This window comes from Somniosus microcephalus, chromosome 18 (genome assembly GCF_052327205.1).
Source record: "Somniosus microcephalus isolate GS21.2 chromosome 18, FLI_Smic_1.0, whole genome shotgun sequence".
Classification (NCBI taxonomy): domain Eukaryota; kingdom Metazoa; phylum Chordata; class Chondrichthyes; order Squaliformes; family Somniosidae; genus Somniosus; species Somniosus microcephalus.
The window spans coordinates 4,939,499-4,963,661 of NC_141004.1; the positions used below are offsets into that span (position 1 = coordinate 4,939,499).

At 50.6% G+C, this 24,163-nt stretch overlaps 1 protein-coding gene across 3 annotated transcripts in view; it reads left to right on the forward strand.

Moving 5' to 3' along the window:
• Positions 1–24,163, forward strand: part of foxp4 (forkhead box P4) — a 728,261-nt gene that overhangs the window by 486,938 nt on the left and 217,160 nt on the right. For all 3 annotated transcript variants that reach the window (XM_086010975.1, XM_086010973.1, XM_086010974.1), the window contains 5 exons: positions 2,198–2,285; positions 4,461–4,544; positions 15,544–15,745; positions 17,729–17,805; positions 24,080–24,163. The exon at positions 24,080–24,163 is cut by the window's right edge and continues 18 nt beyond it. In XM_086010975.1, the coding sequence (XP_085867101.1) occupies positions 2,198–2,285; positions 4,461–4,544; positions 15,544–15,745; positions 17,729–17,805; positions 24,080–24,163 (535 nt within the window). The remainder of the gene's footprint in view (positions 1–2,197; positions 2,286–4,460; positions 4,545–15,543; positions 15,746–17,728; positions 17,806–24,079) is intronic.

Here is a 24,163-nt window from a genome sequence, read left to right on the forward strand (position 1 = left end):
GAGGCCATTCAGCCCTTCGAGCCTGTAACATTAGGAACAGGCGGAGGCCATTCAGCCCCTCAAGCCTGTAACATTAGGAACAGGAGGAGGCCATTCAGCCCCTCAAGCCTGTAACATTAGGAACAGGAGGAGGCCGTTCAGCCCCTCAAGCCTGTAACACTGGAACAGGAGGAGGCCATTCAGCCCCTCAAGCCTGTAACATTAGGAACAGGGGGAGGCCACTCAGCCCCTCGAGCCAGTTACATAGGAACAGGAGGAGGCCGTTCAGCCACTCGAGCCTGTTACACTGGAACAGGAGGAGGCCATTCAGCCCATCGAACCTGTTACAGAGGAGCAGGAGGAGGCCTTTCAGCACCTCGAGCCTGTTACACAGGAACAGGGAGAGGCCATTCAGCCCCTCGAGCCTGTTACACAGGAAAAGATGGAGGCCATTCAGCCCCGTCGAGCTTGTTACACAGGAACAGGAGGAGGCCATTCCCAGGGCAGGTACAGCACAGGTTAGATAAAGAGTAAAGCTCCCTCTACACTGTCCCATCAAACATTCCCAGGACAGGTGCAGCACGGGTTAGATACGGAGTAAAGCTCCCTCTACACTGTCCCATCAAACACTCCCAGGGCAGGTAAAATAAAGGGTTAGATACAGAGTACAGCTCACTGTGCACTGTCCCATCAAACACTCCCAGGGCAGGTACAGCACGGTTTAGAAACAGAGTGAAGCTGCCTCTACACTGTCCCATCAAACACTCCCAGGGCAGGTACAGCACGTGTTAGATACAGAGTAAAGCTCCTTCTATACTGTCCCATCAAACACTCCCAGGGCAGGTACAGCACGGGTTAGATACAGAGTAAAACTCCCTCTGCACTGTCCCATCAAACACTCCCAGGGCAGAAACAGCATGGGTTCGATACAGAGTAAAGCTCCCTCTATACTGTCCCATCAAATACTCCCAGGGCAGAAACAGCATGGGTTAGATACAGAGTAAAGCTCCCCCTACACTGTCCCCATCAAACACTCCCAGGGCAGGTACAGCACGGGTTAGATACAGAGTAAAGCTCCCTCTACACTGTCCCATCAAACACTCCCAGGGCAGATACAGAGTAAAGCTCCCTCTACACTGTCCCATCAAACACTCCCAGGGCAGGGACAGCACGGGTTAGATACAGAGTAAAGCTCCCTCTACACTGTCCCATCAAACACTCCCAGGGCAGGTACAGCACGGGTTAGATACAGAGTAAAGCTCCCTCTACACTGTCCCATCAAACACTCCCAGGGCAGGTACAACACGGGTTAGATACAGAGTAAAGCTTCCCCTACACTGTCCCCATCAAACACTCCCAGGGCAGGTACAGCACGGGTTAGATACAGAGTAAAGCTCTCTCTACACTGTCCCATCAAACACTCCCAGGGCAGGTACAGCACGGGTTAGATACAGAGTAAAACTCCCTCTACACTGTCCCATCAAACACTCCCAGGGCAGGGACAGCACGGGTTAGATACAGAGTAAAGCTCCCTCTACACTGTCCCATCAAACACTCCCAGGGCAGGGACAGCACGGGTTAGATACAGAGTAAAGCTCCCTCTACTCTACCCAAACAATGAATCATGATTCTAACCATAGATGTGTGTTTCCTTCTGCACAATGGCCATTCTGACTGAGAGTGACATTTTAGCATTTTATACTGAACTAGGGGCGGTTCTGTATGATTGGTTTGTGACCACCATGAGCTGGATTATGAAGATTGGATTGGATTGCTTTCAATGAGCATTCTTACAGTCAGCAGAGTCTCAGCAATCAAGGCCGGAGTGGGACCTGGGCCCCTGAAGTGAAAGGTCAGAGTGCAATGCTGTGCCCACCTGATGTCCATTGGCTGGCTATGATTTATCAGCTCTTACTGGGAGTAGCAAGGTCTGACACTGCTAGCATAGAATCATAGATCGATACAGCACAGAAGGAGGCCATTCGGCCCATCGTGCCTGTGGTAGATCTGTAGAGCTATGAGTATCATGGAGACACTCATAGTCCAGATGGCCCTGGCTGGCTCACCACAGACACAAATAAAAATCGAAGGGAGTATATCAAGACTGGTCTTTTTATTTTGGCGACAGGCCGTGTCTTACCCGCTGGTGTCTCTGTGGTGAAATGTACGGATTCGATACTTTAATTCTCACGTTGTGAATTCTTCTTTTCCGCTGTAGGCACCTCAGCAATGAGCACGCGCTCGATGATCGCAGCACAGCCCAGTGTCGAGTTCAGATGCAAGTTGTACAGCAACTTGAAATTCAGGTTGGTATATTTTTCCAATGTGAGTTGGCCGCCATCCCAATCTCTCCACTGCACATGTCGGAGACCAAACCTGGAACCTCCTGCCTCGAGCAGGGGGCAGGACATCGTGGAATCACAGAAATTACGGAACAGAAGGAGGCCATTCGGCCCAGCGTGCCTGTGTCCGTACTAGCTCGGCAATTGGCTCTGTCTCCTGCAATCCCATTTCGCTGTCCCTTTCCCTGTATCCTTTTATAATCTTGCATTGTTAGTGCGAATTCAAGTCCCTTCTAAGTGATGTTGCAGTTTCAAAAGCCCCTTGTGGTTAAAGCATTTCATGTTCTAATAACCCTTTGTGTAAAACATTCGACTAATTTCCCACTCTCAATCTCCCACTGATAATCCTCAGTCTGTGCCCTGTCGTTATTGATTTTCCAATCAGTGGAAACAATCTTTCACTTTTGAATGTCTCAAAACCTTCCAACATTTTGAGACATTTCCAACAATTAATCAGATCTCCCCTTAACCTTCTCTGTTCCACTGAAAAAAGTCCCAATATTTTAAGCTGGCCACATTCCTCATATAATTTGGGTGAATCTTCGCTGTAACGTTCCCACAGCTCTGATACCCTTCCTCTGTTACGCCACGCAGTGTCTTTAATGCTTCCTCCTTTGCCTGGACAGCAGGAAGGTCGAGCTTGTGGTCTTCTCCCCCGTCCACTGTCAATGCCATGATCATCTGGCAGAAGAAGGGACACTTGGAGCACGGCGCGCAATCTGGTCTCCTTACAAAGAGGATATAGAGGCACTGGAGAAGGTGGAAACAATTGATTTACAAGAATGATACCAGAATTGAGAGGTTATAACTATCAGGAAAGAGTGGACAGGCTGGGGCTCTTTCCTCTAGAAAAGGGAAGGTTGAGGGGCGACCTTTAAAATTTTGAAAGTGTTGATCGGGTAGACTTGGAGAAGATTGCCTGGATATTAATAGGGGCAGGTTACGTAGGCGCGGAGTGGAGTTTCGGATGGGAATCACTGAAGTCCGGGTTTCCCTCCATGCTGTGGTGTTTCAACTCAGTGTCACTGCAGGGTCCCCGCCCGGAAATCCACCTGATTGACAGACTTGGCTTCCAGTCGGGCGGGGAATGCTCTGGAGGAGGCTGCAGGACCAGGTAGATCCAATCCCCCAACTCGGGAGGGCGGGGTCGATCCGGGGGGGTGGGGGGTTCCGATCCCCGACCCCAGGGAGGGGGGTCCTATCCCACGGGTCTTTGTTTGGGGGGAGGGGGAATCTGATGATGGAGTGAGCTTGGGGGGGCCGAGGCAAAGCAAGCCTGCTCCTCCTGGCCCTTGAGAAGTGCCCTGAAGGCACTTACCTTCTCCCCAAAGCTGTCGTCTCCTCCCTTGAGCTCTCGGGTTTCCCGAAGCCCCTTGGGTTAAATCAGAGACTGCCAGCCTAACTTAAATATTCAAATTGCCAACCCTCCTCCTGGGAGCTGGCTGGCTGCCCGCCCCTTGTCCTGAATCCTTTAAACCCGGAAGTGGGTGAGTTGGAGGCAGATTGGGGTCGAGGCTCAGATTTTTAATATTTTAACATCTGTCCTGACCCCAACCTACCCGTGTTTGGGAGTTAAAATTCAGCCCATGCTTCCACTTGTGGGCGAGTCCAGAACTAGGGGCCATCAATATAAGAGAGTCACTAATAAATCCAATTGGGAATTTAGGAGAAACTTCTTTACCCAGAGAGTGGTGAGAATGTGGAACTCGCTACCACAGGGAGTGGTTGAGGTGAATAGTATCGATGCATTTAAGGGGAAGCTGGATAAACACATGAGGGAGAAAGGAATAGAAGGATATGCTGATGGGGTGAGATGAAGAGGGTGGGAGGAGGCTCGTGTGGAGCATAAACACCGGCACGGACCAGTGGGGCCGAATGTCCTGTTTCTGGGCTGTACATTCGATGTAAGCTTGGAGTGAGATCTGCTACGAGGAGCTTGAACAATCCCTGATCTAAGTATTCCTCACCAAGCTGCTTGTCCCCATCTCCAACAATGAGATAAGACTCATGACAGACAACCCATCAACAAATTCCCATTCCTGTGGATTATCAGAATGTTGCTCGGCCCCGACATCCATCTTTACCTTGAATCGACACTTGTTCCCACTTGTTTGAAGAGGTTTTTCTTGTTGCCCACAGCTGTCGAAGGAGAGCGAGCGTCTTCAGGCTATGATGGCTCACCTGCACATGAGGCCATCGGACCCAAAGCCTTTCGCCCAGCCTGTAAGTATTTCAGCTCATATTCCAACCTTAACCACAGAAAGAACTTGCATTTCGATAGCGCCTTTCACATCCTCAGGATGTCCCAAAGCACTTTACAGCCAATGAAGTACTTTCTGAAGTGTAGTCACTGTTGTAATGTAGGAAACACGGCAGCCAATTTGCGCACAGCAAGCTCCCACAAACAGCAATGCGATAATGACCAGATAATCTGTTTTAATGATGTTGATTGAGGGATAAATATTGGCCCCAGGACACCGGGGAGAACTCCCCTGCTCTTCTTCGAAATAGTGCCATGGGAACTTTTACGTCCACCTGAGAGAGCAGACGGGGCCTTGGTTTAACGTCTCATCTGAAAGACGGCACCTCTGACAGTGCAGCACTCCCTCAGTACTGCCCCTCCGACAGTGCAGAGCTCCCTCAGTACTGCTCCTCTGACAGTGCGGCGCTCCCTCAGTACTGCCCCTCCAACAGTGCAGCGCTTCCCCAGTACTGCCCCTCCAACAGTGCAGCGATCCCTCAGTACTGCCCCTCCGACAGGGCGGCGCTCCCTCAGTACTGTCCCTCCGACAGTGCAGTGCTCCCTCAGTACTGCCCCTCCGACAGTGCGGCACTCCCTCAGTACTGTCCCTCCGACAGTGCAGTGATCCCTCAGTACTGCCCCTCCGACAGTGCAGTGCTCCCTCAGTACTGTCCCTCCGACAGTGCAGTGCTCCCTCAGTACTGTCGCTCCGACAGTGCAACACTCCCTCAGTACTGCCCCTCTGACAGTGCAACACTCCCTCAGTACTGCCCCTCCGACAGGGCGGCGCTCCCTCAGTACTGTCCCTCCGACAGTGCAACACTCCCTCAGTACTGCCCCTCCGACAGTGCGGCACTCCCTCAGTACTGCCCCTCCGACAGTGCGGCGCTAATTTTGTGCTCAAGTCTCGAGTGGGGACTTGAACCCATGACTTTCTGACTGAGAGGCGAGGGTGCTGCCCACTGAGCCAAGAGCTTGGGATGGTGTGAGCCATAAGAGATCTCTGGGACTGTTCTTTTCCATCTCATTGCTCCATTAGTTTCTGTCTGTCTCACTAACCGTGGTGTGTACAAGTCATTGACCGCAAATCCAACAACAGCAGAATAAATAGCATAAAGTGAACCACTGATGGTTTATTTGCACATCTCATCCATCTTTGGTGTACAATAAATGCTCCCGCAATATATTAATTACAAATTCAAGCTGGGATATACCCCAAGGAGGAGCCTGATGCTTCACGTGGGAATTGGCCATTTTGGGTACAATTACGATGAGTTAAGGTAAATAAATCTCATCCGTCTGCTTTGAAAAGTGAAACCGAGGATGAGACAAAACGGTTTTCATTATCAGATCAGTGAGTGAGTTATGAAGTATCGAGCTCGTTCTGTCAGCTGTGAGGTGCGCTGTTCCATTAACATCAGCGCCTTGTGTAATGTTCGTTTTTGTGCCGTCTGACCAGTGTTTGTCTGGCCTTCCTTTTGTCCCTGTTCCTTCTATCTTGAAGAGTCTAACACGAATCTCTCTTCAATCATTCTACTTCTATATCCAAACTATTTGCATTGCTCTCTCTCTCTCTTTTCCTCCCCTTCCTCTCGTTCCTCTCCCGCTATCGCTCCCTTTCTCTCTCTCTCCTTCCTCTCCCTTAGCTAAGTCCGGACCGCTCTTCCTTCCTCTGTCGCTCCCTATCCTTCTCTTTCTGTCCCTTCGTCTCTCTCTCCCTCTTCCCTTTAATTTCTTCCTTTATTCCTCTCTTTCCCCCTCCCAGTCTGTTTCTTTCTCCCTCCCTTCTTCCTTCCTTCTTGTCTCTCTTCTTCTGCCATTCTCTCTCTCTCTCTCTCTCTCTTTCCCCCTCGCCTTCCTCTCCTCCACCGCCCTCTCTCACTCTCAACCTTCCAAACAGTCCAACAACTCACCTAGCACCTTGGGAAATATGAACATCAAAGATTTGACAGATTTCTACCAGCAGAAGGTGGAGTCAGTGTCCCTCAGTCAGAGCAGAGTCTGTAGAAAACTACAAATTTGAAACCATATTTCCCAGCAGCCAGTGAACAATGCCAACATGAAATCAATGTACTGGCACTCCACTCATTCCCTTCCTGCCTGTGTCCGACCCCTAGGGTTAGAAAATAGAAAGACTTGCATTTCTCCAGCGCCTTTCACAACCTCAGGACGTCCCAAAGCGCTTTACAGACAATCAAGTGCTTTAGAAGTGTAGTCACTGTTGTAATGAATTGTGCACAGCAAGCTCCCACAAACAGCAATGTGATAATGACCAGATAATCTGTTATAGTGATGTTGATTGAGGGATAAATATTGGCCCCAGGACACCGGGGAGAACTCCCCTGCTCTTCTTCAAAATAGTGCCATGGGATCTTTTACATCCACCTGAGGGGGCAGACGGGGCCTCGGTTTACGTCTCATCCGAAAGATGGCAGCTCCAACAGTGCAGCGCTCCCTCTGTGCTGCCCTCCCTCAGTCCTGCCCCTCCGACAGTGCAGCGCTCCCTCAGTACTGCCCCTCCGACAGTGCAGCGCTCCCTCAGTCCTGCCCCTCCGACAGTGCAGCGCTCCCTCAGTCCTGCCCCTCCGACAGTGCAGCGCTCCCTCAGTACTGCCCCTCCGACAGTGCAGTGCTCCCTCAGTACTGCCCCTCCGACAGTGCAGTGCTCCCTCAGTACTGCCCCTCCGACAGTGCAGCGCTCCCTCAGTACTGCCCCTCAGACAGTGCAGCACTCCCTCAGTACTGCCCCTCAGACAGTGCAGCACTCCCTCAGTACTGCCCCTCAGACAGTGCAGCACTCCCTCAGTACTGCCCCTCAGACAGTGCAGTGCTCCCTCAGTACTGCCCCTCAGACAGTGCAGCACTCCCTCAGTACTGCCCCTCAGACAGTGCAGCACTCCCTCAGTACTGCCCCTCAGACAGTGCAGCACTCCCTCAGTACTGCCCCTCCGACAGTGCAGCGCTCCCTCAGTACTGCCCCTCCGACAGTGCAGCACTCCCTCAGTACTGCCCCTCCGACAGTGCAGCGCTCCCTCAGTACTGCCCCTCCGACAGTGCAGCACTCCCTCAGTACTGCCCCTCCGACAGTGCAGCACTCCCTCAGTACTGCCCCTCAGACAGTGCAGCACTCCCTCAGTACTGCCCCTCCGACAGTGCAGCACTCCCTCAGTACTGCCCCTCCGACAGTGCAGCGCTCCCTCAGTACTGCCCCTCAGACAGTGCAGCGCTCCCTCAGTACTGCCCCTCCGACAGTGCAGCACTCCCTCAGTACTGCCCCTCCGACAGTGCAGCGCTCCCTCAGTACTGCCCCTCCGACAGTGCAGCACTCCCTCAGTACTGCCCCTCCGACAGTGCAGCACTCCCTCAGTACTGCACTGAGAGTATCAGCCTGGATCTCGTGCATCTCTGGAGCACTCTGCCCACTGAGCCACAGCTGACACCTGGAAATGGACGAGAAAAGGAAGAGCATTAAAAGCCAGGCTAACTGGAGCATCTTGAAGAGCACTTGGGTTAATTCGGGCCGAATGTTGTCTAACCTGAGCTGTATTCATTGCGCCCAGTCTAAAGTGTTGCTATGAGTAGCTCGATCTTTGCTTACCCAGCTTCTCAGATTGTTGGCGTCCAATGATTGTCTCACCCTCTGACACTCACCGACTCTGTTCTCCGTCAATTCACAGTCAAATGTTTTTTAAGCTTTTCAGTAAAGTTGAATCTGATTGGTTACTCAGTGACCCCTGCTGTGCAGTGGATGCTGTGTCATTGAGTATATTCAAGGCTGAGATCGATAGATTGTTGGACTCTAGGGGAATCGAGGGATATGGAGATCGGGCGGGAAAGTGGAGTTGAGGTCGAAGATCAGCCATGATCTTATTGAATGGCGGAGCAGGCTTGAGGGGCCGAATGGCCGACTCCTGCTCCTAATTCTTCTGTTCTAATGATCAGTTGAGGACAGGGTCAGGCTTGATTGTGATGAACTGCTGACAGTTCCTGTCAAGGCTCTCAGGTGGTGAATGAGGATTTGACGGAGGTCCTGGAGAGTAGCAGATCTCTGAGGAAGTGTCCTCCAGTATGAGTCACTGGCCGTGAGGTGCAGTGTCATGACTCTGCCCCTAGATGCCTCCAGCTTCTTAAACTGGTGATAGGAATTTCCTAAAGTGTTGGTGACACCTAGCGGCAGAATGTTGGTACTGCACTGAACTTCCTTTTTTTCCCACCAATTCTTTTTTATATTCATTCTTGGGATGTGGGCGTCGCTGGCAAGGCCAGCATTTATTGCCCAACCCTAATTGCCCTTGAGAAGGTGGTGGTGAGCTGCCTTCTAGAACTGCTGCAGTCCGTGTGGTGAAGGTGCTCCCACAGTGCTGTTAGGGAGGGAGTTCCAGGATTTTGACCCAGCGACGATGAAGGAACGGCCGATATATTTCCAAGTCAGGATGGTGTGTGACTTGGAGGGGAACTTGGAGGTGGTGGTGTTCCCATGCTCCTGCTGCCCTTGTCCTAGGTGGAAGAGATCGCGGGTTTGGGAGGTTCTGCCGAAGAAGCCTTGGCGAGTTGCTGTCGCGGTAATCTCCACTTTGGGGCCCTAAATCCTTTAATAACAATGTACTGTGTAAATTCCCGCTGTCTACTGGATATGTGGCTCGATCAAACGCCACTAACAGAAGGACACCATTGCTTCTCAATCCTGCTGTGGGTAGGATGACAGCATGGCTGCCCTAAACTCACACAGTTGCATCCTGTGGGAGGGGCCGTCTTTCAGATGAGACATTAAACCGAGGCCCCGTCTGCTCTCTCAGGTGGATGTAAAAGATCCCATGGCACTATTTCGAAGAAGAGCAGGGGAGTTCTCCCCGGTGTCCTGGGGCCAATATTTATCCCTCAATCAACATCACTAAAACAGATGATCTGGTCATTATCACATTGCTGTTTGTGGGAGCTTGCTGTGCGCAAATTGGCTGCTGTGTTTCCCACATTACAACAGTGACCACACTTCAAAAGTACTTCATTGGCTGTAAAGCACCTTGAGACGTACGGTGGTCATGAAAGGCGCTAGAGAAATGCAAGTCTTTTAGTTAAAGGTACATGGTCACCGGCGCATCCTGCCCCTCAGCGTGAGGCCAGTTTGATGGTTTCCATCAGCAACTGTTCACATTAGCAGCAATTTATAAGCGTCATGAATGTAATCGTGCAAGCTGTGTTGGGCAGAAGGAGAAGAAGGATTTACCATTGTACAATCAGAAATCCCTCATGATGACGCACCTTTAACAGGAGCGCGCTGGCGGATTCCCATTTGTCTGGCCGACTCTTTGTCTTGTCAACTTCACATGTTTGACAATGAAACCCTGCTCTGAATCGAGGTTCAGTGGGGATTCTTCACCTGGGACTCTTGCCCTCTTGAGAAGAGAAAACCAGGGGAAGACTTAATGTGAGTTTTAAGAATTTGAATAATTTAGAAACAGAACCGTTTTTATGCTGTTGAGGCAATCCAGAACCGGGGCAATGAATCACGATCAGAATGACTAGAGTAAAGAGGCCAGTGATGGCACATGGCTGCAGCAATATACGGAACAAGCTGCCAGCGTGGGTGGCAAACAGGAAACGGCAACCAAAGGAATAAATAAGTCCTTACATCTGAAAGTGTGATATCCGAGTGGTAAGGTCAGAAACTGAGATAAGCGAGATATTTGGAACCAAACCCAACTGTTTAATTACCCGGTGTAGCAGAGAAACATCTCTTACAGGCTGCAAGCAAAACACACACTTTCTTACTGCACGATGGCAAGATGGAGGATTCACCTCTGAGTCCTATCCATAATGCAATGCCACATTACCTTAATAACTGGTGTACCAGGACATTGAGTACATGACCCATTACCTTAAATACTGGTGAATGTGATCCCTTACTATTTGGCTCCATCTGGTGGATAACTTAAACATTACATCCCAGATTACTATAGAAAGAATTCCAAGTTACTAAATATTACAAATGAGAGAGACATAGGAAAGAAATGAAACAACTGAACAGGCAGCAAAATGAACGATGGTTTTCTCCAGCCCACATTACATTACTGAGTTACTGTCACGCTTCAGCACTTTGCATTCTGGGCTAGCTTATTTTGAAGGAAGCTTCCTGTTCTTCATCTCCAGCCTCCTCCGCCTCGTCCTTCTCTTCCTCGTGTCCAGTTCTCCTGTTTCCTCTGCCTTATTCTTCTCTTCCTTTCGCCTTTTCTTCAACCTTCATCAAAATAAAATTCAAAGTTTCAACAGCACAGTAAATAATATTCTGAGCAACTCTTCTCTTTGGCTGTGCCTTCAATCTTCACCTTCCCCCTCTTCCCGTGTTTTCCGTGTCATTAAAGCTGTCTGAGAGATTTCTCTTACATGAGGAGCACGATACAGATAAAAGAAATCATTTGTCTTTCTTCACGACCTCAAGACGCCCCAAAGTGCTTTACAGCCAATGAAGTACTTTTGAAGTGTGGTCACTGTTGTAATGTGGGAAACGCGGCAGCCAATTTGCACACAGCAAGCTCCCACAAACAGCAATGTGATAATGACCAGATAATCTGTTTTTAGTGATGTTGATTGAGGGATAAATATTGGCCCCAGGACACTGGGGAGAACTCCCCTGCTCTTCTTCGAAATAGTGCCGTGCAATGTTCCCTGTAAACTGCGTGGCCATGCAGCGATCCAGGAAACCCGCGCAGGCGGCTTGCTGGCTTTTCAATGTAAAAACCGTGCTTGCGCGGTATTTTGAACAGCCCGTGCAGCTCCTTAAAGGGGCCACAAGCGGCAAAATATATTTACAGGGAACATTGGTGCCGTGGGATCTTTTATGTCCACCTGAGGGAGCAGACGGGACCTTGGTTTAAAGTCTCATCTGAAAGACGGCAACATCGACAGTGCAGCACTCCCTCAGTACTGCACCTCCGACAGTGCAGCGCTCCCTCAGTACTGCCCCTCCGACAGTGCAGCGCTCCCTCAGTACTGCCCCTCCGACAGTGCAGCGCTCCCTCAGTACTGCCCCTCCAACAGTGCAGCACTCCCTTAGTACTGCCCCTCCGACAGTGCAACGCTCCCTCAGTACTGCCCCTCCGACAGTGCGGGGCTCTCTCAGTACTGCCCCTCCGACAGTGCAGCACTCCCTCAGTACTGCACCTCCGACAGTGCAGCGCTCCCTCAGCACTGCCCCTCTGACAGTGCGGGGCTCTCTCAGTACTGCCCCTCCGACAGTGCAGCGCTCCCTCAGTACTGCCCCTCCGACACTGCAGCGCTCCCTCAGTACTGCCCCTCCGACAGTGCAGCGCTCCCTCAGTACTGCCCCTCCGACAGTGCAGCACTCCCTCAGTACTGCACCTCTGACAGTGCAGCGCTCCCTCAGTACTGCCCCTCCGACAGTGCAGTGCTCCCTCAGTACTGCCCCTCCGACAATGCAGCACTCCCTCAGTACTGCCCCTTCAACAGTGCGGCACTCCCTCAGTACTGCCCCTCCGACAGTGCAGCGCTCCCTCAGTACTGCCCCTCCGACAGTGCAGCACTCCCTCAGTACTGCCCCTCCAACAGTGCGGCACTCCCTTAGTACTGCCCCTCCGACAGTGCAGCACTCCCTCAGTACTGCACCTCCGACAGTGCAGCGCTCCCTCAGTACTGCCCCTCCAACAGTGCGGGGCTCTCTCAGTACTGCCCCTCCGACAGTGCAGCGCTCCCTCAGTACTGCCCCTCCGACAGTGCAGCACTCCCTCAGTACTGCCCCTTCAACAGTGCAGCGTTCCCTCAGTACTGCCCCTCCGACAGTGCGGGGCTCTCTCAGTACTGCCCCTCCGACAGTGCAGCGCTCCCTCAGTACTGCCCCTCCGACAGTGCAGCGCTCCCTCAGTACTGCCCCTCCAACAGTGCAGCGCTCCCTCAGTACTGCCCCTCCGACAGTGCAGCGCTCCCTCAGTACTGCCCCTCCGACAGTGCAGCGCTCCCTCAGTACTGCCCCTCCGACAGTGCAGCGCTCCCTCAGTACTGCCCCTCCGACAGTGCAGCGCTCCCTCAGTACTGCCCCTCCGACAGTGCAGCGCTCCCTCAGTACTGCCCCTCCGACAGTGCAGCGCTCCCTTTGTACTGCCCCTCCGACAGTGCAGCGCTCCCTCAGTACTGCCCCTCCGACAGTGCAGCACTCCCTCAGTACTGCCCCTCCAACAGTGCAACGCTCCCTCAGTACTGCACCGGAGAGTCAGCCTGGATTTTTGTGCTCAAGTCTGTGGAGTGAGACTTGAACCTACGGCGTTCTGACTCAGAGGCGAGAGTGAAACCCACTGAATTTAGGTTGCATTGCTGCAGCAACCCTGCTGCTCAAATGCACCCTTTGGTGAGGTGCTGAGCTAATTCTCTCTCTTAGGCAGTCCCTCGGAACCGAGGATGACTTGCTTCCACATTAAAAATGTGTTCTCAGGTGACTGATGAATCCAATGCGGGACCTACAGTCTCTGTCACAGGTGGGGCAGACGGTGGTTGAAGGGGCGGGTGGGTGGGGTGCTTGGGTTGATGTGCGCTCCTTGCGCTGCTTGCGCTTGGCTTCCGCTTGCTCCCGGCGAAGAGACTCGAGGTGTTCGGCCCCCTTCCCGGATGCTTCTCCTCCACTTTGTACGGTCTTGGGCCAGGGATTCCCAGGTGTCGATGGGGATGTTGCACCTTTTCAAGGAGGCTTTGAGGGTGTCCTTGAAGCATTTCCTCTGCCCACCTGGGGCTCTCTTGCCGTGCCGGAGCTCCAAGTAGAGCGCTTGTTTTGGGAGTCTCGTATCGGGCATGTGGACAATGTGACCCGTCCATCGGAGCTGATCGAGCGTGGTCAGAGCTTCGATACTGGGGATGTTGGCCTGAGCAAGAACACTGACGTTGGTGCGCCTATCCTGCCAATGAATTTGCAGGATCTTGCGGAGGCAGCGTTGGTGGTACCTCTCCAGTGCTTTGAGGTGCCTGCTGTACATGGTCCATGTCTCTGAGGCATACAGCAGGGTGGGTATCACTGCTGCCCTGTAGACCATGAGCTTAGTGCCGGGTTTGAGGTCCTGGTCTTCAAACACTCTCTTCCTCAGGTGACCGAAGGCTGCACTGGCACACTGAAGGCGGTGTTGGACTTCGTTATCGACGTCTGCCCTTGTTGACAGTAGGCTCCCGAGGTATGGAAAGTGGTCCACGTTGTCCAAAGCCTTGTCGTGGATTTTGATAATCGGGGGGCAGTACTGTGTGGCGGGGACAGGTTGGTAGAGGACCTTTGTCTTACGGATGTTTAGTGTAAGGCCCATGCTCTCGTGCGCTTCAGTGAAGGTGTTGACGATGGTTTGGAGTTCGACCTCCGAGCGAGCGCAGACGCAAGCGTCGTCTGCATACTGTAATTTGATGACAGAGGATGGGACGACCTTGGATCTGGACTGGAGGCGACGGAGGTTGAACAGTTTCCTGTTTGTTCTGTAAATTAGAGCAGAATGATTTACAAGGATGATACCAGGACTGAAAGGTTATAACTATCAGGAAAGATTGAACAGGCAGAGGCTCTGTTCTCCAGAGGGGTGACCTGATAGAGGTCCTAAGATAATGAAAGGGTTCAATAGGGTAGACATGAAGAAGATGTTTCCACTTGTGGGGGAGACCAGACCTAGGGGCCATCAATATAAGAGAGTCTCTAATAAATCCAATGGGGAATTCAGGAGAAACCTGAGTGGTGAGAATGTGGAACTCACTGCCACAGGGAGTGGTTGAGGCGAATAGTATCGATGTATTTAAGGGGAAGCTGGATAAACACACGAGGGAGAAAGGAATAGAAGGATATGCTGATGGGGTGAGATGAAGAGGGTGGGAGGAGACTCGTGTGGAGCAGAAACACCGGCACGGAGCAGTGGGGCCGAATGGCCTGTTTCTGAGCTTTAGACTCAATGTAATTCCATGTTCCATCGTGGCCCGTGCTGTAATAACCGATCTCAGTGGGGTACCAGTCGGGAACATTGACCTTAGTGCCACTCGACTAGGGGAGGGTTCAGTCAGTGTTCCTGGTATTGATTGCGATCGCTGCTGGAAGTGCACAAGCGGTGGGGGTCAGCGGTAACACTCTCCATGCAGGAAACGCCAGGCGGCATTTACTGTCCAGGTTCATTCATGAACAATGGCCCCTTGGGTGAGATGCTGGCGAGTAGTCAACGCCAGTGGGATTGTACCCAGCAAGAGTCAGCACCTTCAGGAGAGGAGGGGAGAATAGGGCGGCCAGTTTGTGATTGTTCTTTAGTTGTAGCAATGGTCAGATGTGGCTGCTGTTCGGAATGCTGAAAGGGGAGGGGGAGAGGTGTTTGGTGGGGGATCACACTGGCAGAAATGGCGGAGGATGATCCGTTGAATGTGGAGGCTGGCGGGGTGGAAGGTGAGGTCAAGGGGAACCCTATCGTGGTTCTGGGAGGGAGGGGAAGGGGTGAGAGCAGAAGTGCGGGAAATAGAAGAGACGTGGTCGAGGGCCATGTCAACCACAGTGGAGGGGAATCCTCGGTTGAGGAAAAGGAAGACATATCGGAAGCTGTGTTGTGTAAGGTGGCATCGACAGAACAGATGCGACAGAGGCGGAGAAACTGGGAGAATGGAATAGAGTCCTTACAGGAAGCGGGGTGAGTGGAAGTGTAGCCAAGGTAGCTGCAATAGTCAGATGTGGTTGGATTCTCTTGTAACAGCCTCTGGGTATTCAGTGTAAGATACTGTGCTTTAATGGTGGTCTTTGGTCCCCTCCCCTGGGACCGAAGTAGGATGTTCTCAAGTGACACATCTGTTAATTGGATCTTCAGTGGAACAATTTTATGCACCAATTAGTGGAGATGGTCTGTATCCTCCGACTCAGGCTGTTCAAAGGGTGGGACTCCAGTTCATTTATCAAAGACACTTATTCTTTCTGTTTTCTGTCCTCTTCCCCTCTCTCACGTAATGACCGTCCTGCGGACCATCGCTCGCTGTTAGCTGAACCTGGTGTCGAATGTCACGCTTTCCAAGAGTTCTTCAGACATTTTCCCGGAAAGTTTACCTCACACGCCAACCTCAGCCGTCACGCCAATCACCCCCATGAGGCAGGGACCCTCCGTCATCAGCTCAGCAAGTTTACACAATATGGGAGCCATTCGGAGGAGGCACTCTGACAAGTATTGCATGCCGATATCTTCAGGTAAGAGGCTTTTAACCTTCGGTGTATTGTTGATGAGTTTAAAAGCATAGAATGATATGGCACAGAGGGAGGCCATTCGGCCCATCGTGCCTGTGCCAGCTCTTTGAAAGAGCTCTCCAATTAGTCCCACTCACCCTGCTCTTTCCCCATAGCCCTGTAAATTTATCTCCTCGCGGATAATGTGACTGAACTTTATGCGCCATCTCTGGTCTGTGCTGAGTTAGCAGTTGGGGCACAAGATGTGGGTTCAGCACCCACAGGTTAGGGGGCACCATGCACAGCCAGCAGTCCTGCTCCTGGTTGCGATCCAGTAAGCCCAGTTAGGAAGTGAACAGGTGTGACAACAGGTTCAGGCCGGGGTGAGATGCTCCATTCTCCCCCCCACCCCCCCCCCCACTCTCATTCACCGTCATGAAGACTAGCTCATTGGGTAAGGTGCATGGTGGGTGCCCATGGAATGGAACTCCAACACGAGCAGACACCTTTTGGAGAGGAGGGGCAGAAACTGGCCAAAATAATCAGCATCATATCAAAAGACAGCGCCTTCCTGAAATAGTGTTTGACAAACATTTAGCTGTTTACTTAAAAATATGGTCCAGTGATGTAGAGCATTGTCACAACGACATCACATCATCAGGACTGAAATGATACATGGCCCCCTCCCCCCAAAAAAACCCAAAATGAGTTGCCACACACTTCGTTGAGTGAGGACGCTGCCCCTTTAAGGGTTCGGAATGCGCTGAGGACGCTGCCCCTTTAAGGGTTCTGAATGCGCTGAGGACGCTGCCCCTTTAAGGGTTCTGAATGCGCTGAGGACACTGCCCCTTTAAGGGTTCTGAATGCACTGAGGACGCTGCCCCTTTAAGGGTTCTGAAGAGCTGAATCATGTTGCTCCAGAATTTGCTCCACTAGTCAATTATCCTAACGAGAGGCAAATATTATTGCAAACATGAGATTTATCAGGTAGAGCTTTTGTCTCCTCTGTTGACTATAACCAGACTCATGAATTAAAGGGAGGTGTGGGACGCTTCTGGCAAGAACTAGCTGGGTAACTAACATCCATTTTATGGCTTAGGAGAAATTAGAAGAATTAGAAGGTGATCTCATTGAAACATGTAATAAAGAAAGACCCGCATTTCTCCAGCGCCTTTCCTGACCACCGGACGTCCCAAAGCTCTTTACAGCCAATGAAGTGCTTTTGAAGTGTAGTCACTGTTGTAATGTAGGAATTCTGAAGGGGATTGACAGGGTAGATGCTGAGAGGTTGTTTCCCCCTGGCTGGAGAGTCTCGAACCAGGGGTCACAGTCTCAGGATAAGGGGTCGGCCTTTAAGACCGAGATGAGGAGAAATTTCTTCACTCAGAGGGTGGTGAATCTTTGGAATTCTCTACCCCAGAGGGCTGTGGAGGCTCAGTCGTTGAGTATATTCAAGACAGAGATCGATAGATTTTTGGACTCGAGGGGAATCGCGGGATATGGGGATCGGGCGGGAAAGTGGAGTTGAGGTCAAAGATCAGCCATGATCTTATTGAATGGCGGAGCAGGCTCGAGGGGCCGAATGGCCGACTCCTGCTCCTAATTCGTGTGTTCTTACATTCTTAGGCAGCGGCTCGAGTCTCACCCAGACTGGTCCTGGCTCCTTTCCCCTCATTGTTGGTGCACTGGTACCTTTCAAGGCCGGTGCCTATTCCTCTCCATTGAAGCTCCTGCCATCTCCCAAGGCTCCTCTTTGGTTCGATATTCTGCCAGCACTCCGTGCTCAGGCTCACTCATGACGGAAGGCCACGCGTGTGAGTCACGTGAGGGCAGTCAGAACCCACAGAAACCCAGCCCAGGGGAAGAGCTTGCAAGCAGATAAAACCCTGCAACATGAGGAGTCTGTTTAAAAGGGAAATCTAACTGCTGTAAACCCTGAGCACTGAGCAAGGATTCATATCGAATATTCATCATTAACACTTTGGTGTGGTTTCTGTTCTCTTCCAGAACTTGCTCAGAATCATGAATTTTACAAGAATGCAGATGTTCGACCTCCCTTTACATATGCATCCCTCATCAGACAGGTGAGTGAACACATCCTTTTCTTGAGTTGAGATGGTTTCAAGTCTCGGTTATTCGCAGTTCCTGAAGGCATATCTGACTGGAGCCTCGCACTGTCTCGCCTCCCAGGGCGAGAGCCATTATTTGTAGTACTAATGAATGAATAAAAGATTCTTAAAGGTGTATTGCCATCTAGCTAAATATCTTGCAACCCATTTTATAAGGTTTATTTTTTGTAAAATAGGTGGGAATTAAGGACATGTACAATTACACAGAATGTACAGTACCGCACAGAAACAGGCCATTCGGCCCCACTGCTCCGTGCCGGTGTTTCTGCTCCACACGAGCCTCCTCCCACCCTCTTCATCTCACCCTATCAGCATATCCTTCTATTCCTTTCTCCCTCATGTGTTTATCCAGCTTCCCCCTTAAATGCATCTGTACTATTCACCTCAATCACTCCCTGTGGTAGCAAGTTCCACATTCTCACCACTCTCTGGGTAAAGAAGTTTCTCCTGAATTCCCCATTGGATTTATTAGTGACTTTATAATTAATTCCATTATGTTATCGCTAATTAGTACAGATACCCCAATTACAATATCAAATTAAAAGGAGGCTCGTTGCTGTAGAAGTTATCAGTCAGATCCCATTTGCAACATTGGTGCAGCTTTGACCGCCAGACCTCAGGGAAAGGACCACTGTCCTTGGGAGGGGCCATCGAGATGGCCCCAGGTAATGAGGTTTTCTGAGGAAAGGTTCAGGAAGGTGGGATCGTTCCTTTGGATTTTTTGAGTCGACATATTTGAAGCTTTAAAGATTATGAAAGAAGTTGCTGCAGGAAAGGGTTTAAATCTCAGGGAAAAAGGTCAGGAGTGAGAAGGGAGGTCGGGAGAACTTTCTGCCCAGACATTGTGAAGTTCAAATGAAGTCGAAAGAAATTTGGATAAATATTCAAAAAGAAAGGACATAAAAGGATACAGGGAAATGGGACTGGGGTCATCAGCTCCAGTTTAAGAGCTTGCACCGGCACAAGTGCGATGGGCCGAGTGGCCTTCTCCGTGCTGTCATTTCTGCTATTCTATGATAGATTCTGTAGTGTCCACGTATCAATAATACACGGACTGCAGGAGAACAATAATAACAGGTATTTACTGAACAGAGGGTAAGCTTAAACTGAAAGTACAGAAGCCTGCTATGGCTTTATATACCGGTGTGGTCACTGCCGGTACTACAGTATAAAGTCAGTTCTCTCTTAAAGGTACATACACAACAATTCCTCCCCTCTTAGATAAACAGTACATAACATTCATTTAACAATTAAATAATAACTAATTACAATTACAATTTTCTCTGTACTATATACATCAACTGAAATAATCATTTATAAGTTCAGTCTTTGAGGAGGCTTCCTGATCCTGACTGGATAGCGCCTTTCTCGAGTATCCTGTTCTTGCGGCGGAGTCGATTCTGGCTCATTGTCATTGGTTGGTTTGTCAGCTTCCAATACCACTGATTCTGAGGTAGACGCAATCGGTACTTCGGGTTCATTACCAGGTGCACATGCTCGTGGTATGGGCTTGGCTTGTTCCTGTGACTCTAGAATCTGGTCAGCATGGCATCTCACGATGCTCTCTCCAACGTCCACTGTGTACATTAGTGGTCCCTGCTGTGTGCATATCGTTCCTGGCTGCCATTTTTCTGTTCGGTAGTCGCGGGCCAAGACTGGTTGCCCTATCTTGAAGCTCCTGGTTGGCTTCTCATTGATGTGCTGGAATTGCTTATCCTCAACATCTCGTCTTATGTTTGGTTTGAGCAAATCCAGGTGACATCTTAGCCTTCGGTTGAAGAACATTATGGCTGGAGCTTGGTTGGTGACTGCATGTGTCGCATTCCGGTAAGCAAACAAGAAATTATCCACCTTGTGTTGTAGTGGTATGTCGTCGTTATACATCGCCTTTATTGCCTTTTTAAAGGTCTGAACAAACATCTCAGCCAATCCATTTGTGGCTGGATGATATGGGGCAGATGTGTAATGTTTCACCCCATTATTCCTCAGAAACCTCCGGAAATCCTCGGACACAAACTGTGGCCCATTGTCGGAGCAAATCTGTTCTGGCAAGCCATTCCTGGCGAAGATGGTCCGTAGGATTGCAATAGTTTTCTCCGTGGTGGTGGAGGACATTTTGATGACCTCTGGCCATTTCGAATGTGCATCCACGGCGATTAAAAACATTGAGTCCATAAATGGACCAGCAAAATCAATGTGTACCCGTTGCCATGGAGATGAGGGCCACTCCCATGGGTGTAGTGGGGCCTGTGGTGGAGCGTTTTGGACCTTCTGGCATCCTGTGCATCTCTTGGTCATATCCTCGATTTCTTTATCGATTCCCGGCCACCACACAAACGCCCTGGCTAGGCTCTTCATTTTTACCCCTCCCAGATGACCATCATGAAGCTCATTGAGCATTCTATCTCTCAACTTGGGTGGAATTACCACTTGGGATCCACACATCAAGGTCCCCCGGCACACTGACAGCTGTTCTCTCCTTGGCGAGAATGCTGGCAACAGTGAGTCGCCATGTGCTGGCCATCCCTTCACAGTCAAATCATAGACCCGAGAGAGTGTCGGGTCATTTCGGGTTTCCTTCTCTATACTTGAGTTTGTAACAGGTAGACATTCGACTATGGTCGAATGGAATATCTCAACAGGGTCCACTGCAGGTGCTTCCTCCACCGTAGGCAACGGTAGGTGCGACAGCCCATCAGCATTTCCATGCTGTTTCGTACCCTTGTACTCTATGTCGTACTGATGTGCCCCTAGAAAAAGTGACCCTATTTGCAGCCGTTGCGCCGTCATCACCGGAACGCCCTTCTTTGGGTTAAAAATGGAGACCAGAGGCTGATGATCAGTCAGTAGGGTGAATTTCTGCCCGTGCAGATAATGATTGAACTTCTTCACCCCCCACACCAGGCTGAGGGCCTCCCTGTCAATGTGGGCATAGTTACGCTCGGCTGAGGTTAACGAGCGCGACGCAAAGGCTATTGGCCTCTCTGAACCGTCAAGGAATTTGTGTGACAGCACCACTCCAATGCCGTAGGGAGACGCATCACATGCCAACCGAATCGGTAGTGTTGGATTGTAGTGGGCCAATACTTCTTTTGAAGTGATTAGGCATTTACATTTCTGAAAGGCACGCTTACACTCATCACTCCATTTCCATGTTACTCCAGTTTGCAGCAGGGCGTTCAGTGGGTGCAGAATTGTAGATAAATTCGGCAAGAACTTATGGTAGTAGTTCACCAACCCGAGGAACGACCTCAGTTGCGACACATTTTCCGGTGCTGGAGCCTTGACTACTGCCTCAATCTTGTCTGGGGACTTATGCAACCCCTCCTCATCAATCATGTGGCCACAATACGAGATTTGTCTCCTGAAAAACTCGCATTTGGGGCGGTTGGCTCGTAGCCCATATTCTTGCAATCTAGTGAGCACCTGCTCCAGGTTGGCAAGGTGTTCACTGTCATTTTCGCCCGTAACCAGGATGTCGTCCAAATAACACTGGGTCCCCGGGATCCCTTGCAGGACTTGTTCCATCGCCCTCTGCCAAATAGCCGGGGCTGATGCTACCCCGAATACCGGTCGGTTGTACTGATAAAGACCTTTGTGAGTGTTTATCGTGAGGTATTTCCTAGATGCTTCTTCCACCTCCATTTGTAGATACGCTTGGGCCAGATCAATCTTCGTAAAGTGTTTGATGGGTGTGGCCCACTCGCTCCAGTCCACCTTGGACAGCACACCCGAATACTCCAGACTCTCCAGCTCTGCTTCAACGGCTGGGCGGATCGCGTACGGTACCGGTCTGGCCTTAAAACATTTTGGGTTTGCGTTATCTTTGATTTTTATCGTTGCCGTTACTCCTTTTAGAGTCCCAAGTCCTAGTTGGAACATCTCTTTCGCGTCAGTTAGAATTTTTGACAGTCGTCCAGGTGTGACGTCGTCATCCTTTTTGTCAGTCACAGTTAGCGCCTGAATGGAATGCCAATCCAATTGTATTTTTCGGATCCATTCACGTTCCAATAATGGTGGTCCTCCATCTTGTAGTATATATAGATACAGTTTCTGTGTTTCCTTGCCGTTGTATTTAACTGGCACCCTTATTTTTCATCTGGGGTAGACTTTTTGCCCCGTGTATGTCTTCAATACAATGGACGTGTCCTTCAAGGGTATGTGTGAGAATAGCCGCTCATAGTCTCATTGATTCATGACAGTTAGGGCTGATCCTGTGTCCAATTCCATCTTTACTTGGGACCCTGCTATCATGAGGGTGACCCAAATGGTTCAGTGATCCTCCTTTGCGATCACGTTGTGTAACTTTAGACAACTTAGTCTCCTGCTCCCGGAGTCATTATCACTCTCCTGACCTTCTGAACCACTGTCTGTCATTTTTTTTTCTTTCTTGTACTTTTCCTTAGTAGTTCTTTTAGTGTTGGTTTTCTTTCCCGACCTGCAGACTCTTGCTATGTGTCCCATTTTCCCACATTGCCTGCATACTTTGTCCTTAAACCAGCAGTCCTTCTGATCATGGGTTGTTCTGCCGCAGCGATAGCACTTTTCTGCTCCATACGCCATTTCGTTAGCGCTGTATTCTTGTGGTTTCTGTTGTATTTCCGCAGCTCCCCGTGCTGCTGCTTCGTAGGATACTGCCACGCTGAAAGCCTATTCTAGCGTCAGGTCCTTTTCCGAAAGTAGTCATTTCTGGGTCCCTTCACTCTGGAGCCCGCAGACAAACTTATCCCTTAAGGTGTCTGCCAGTCCTGCTCCGAACTGGCAGTGCTTCGATAACTTGCGTAGTTCCGTAAGATAGTCAGCATTGCTTTCATCTTTGTGCTGGTTTCTTTTATGGAACTTGAATCTTTCTGCTATCAGCAGCGGTGTAGGGTTTAGGTGTTCCTGTAAGATATTAACAATCTCTTCAAAACTTTTGTCCATTGGTTTCGCTGGGGTAATTAAATTCCGCAATAGGCTGTACGTTCTCGCGCCCATCAAATTTAATAATACCGACGCCTTCTTTCCATCGGCCACCTCATTTGCCTTGCAGTACACTTCAATTCTTTCCACATACGTGGTCCAGTCTTCTACCTCGTTGTCGAAAGCAGTGATACTGCCACTCTTCGGCATCTTGGGTGGTTTAAAATGGCACCTCCCGTGCTTTTTCTTCTTCCCAATGGATTAAAATGGCGCCTCCCGTGCTTTTCCTTCTTCCCCAATGGAATAAAATGGCGCCTCCCGCACTTTTCCTTCTTCCCCTTGCTGCCACGCTGCTCCTAGCGTTCTACAGGGTAATGGCGGCGACCCGCGGCTTCGGCACGTCTCACTTTTCCTTCCCCTCATTTTATTTACTCTACGCTGCCCGGTTCTTGAGCACCGACCGTGCCCTGTGCGCTCCACCCTCTCTCTCTCTCTTTTCCTCCCGACGACGCTGCACGGCCCCTTTGCAGAGCCGCTCGATCGAGCTCGAGCCCGCCACAATCCGGAAGGGTCAGCGCACTACCTGCTACCAGCACGATTTGCTGGAACACCTTGACTGGGGAGCCAAGCCCAGCTCTCCACAGCCTCCCCTGCAATTCTCCGAACTCCGATGGATCACTGGGCGGTTGCCCGCGGTCGACGCCCGTTGCTCTGACTTCGACCTCCAAGAAGCTTCTTTTCAGGGAAAGATCCCCGTGAGGTGATGCAGTACTGCAGGTGAGTTCGAACCTGCTCGTCGCCAGTGTAGTGTTCACGTATCAATAATACACAGGCTGCAGGAGAACAATAATAACAGGTATTTACTGAACAGAAGGTAAGCTTAAACTGAAAGTACAGAAGCCTGCTATGGCTTTATATACTGGTGTGGTCACTGCCGGTACTACAGTATAAAGTCAGTTCTCTCTTAAAGGTACGTACACAACAGATTCCAACCATACCAATTCCACCCCAGTCACCATCGCCCCCGATCCCTTCTCCAGAGACATTGCCAGTTGTCTCTTGAACTTATTAATACTGTCTGCTTCAATCACAATAACTTTGGAATTCCGTCAGCTTTTGCAAGTTTGTCTGTGTGTGGTCCCGCCCTATCCCGTCCCGCCCTGTCCCATCCTATCCTGTCCCGCCCTGTCCCGCCCTATCCTGCCCCGTTCTCTCCTGTCCCGCTCTCTCCTGTCCCGCTCTCTCCTGTCCCGCTCTATCTTGTCCCGCCCACTCCTGTCCCGCTGCTCCGATGCAATGTGTCATGTCAGCCTTTTCTTTCCCGCAGGCAATCCTGGAAGCACCCGACAGACAGTTAACCCTCAACGAGATTTATAACTGGTTTACAAGAATGTTCGCGTACTTCCGGAGA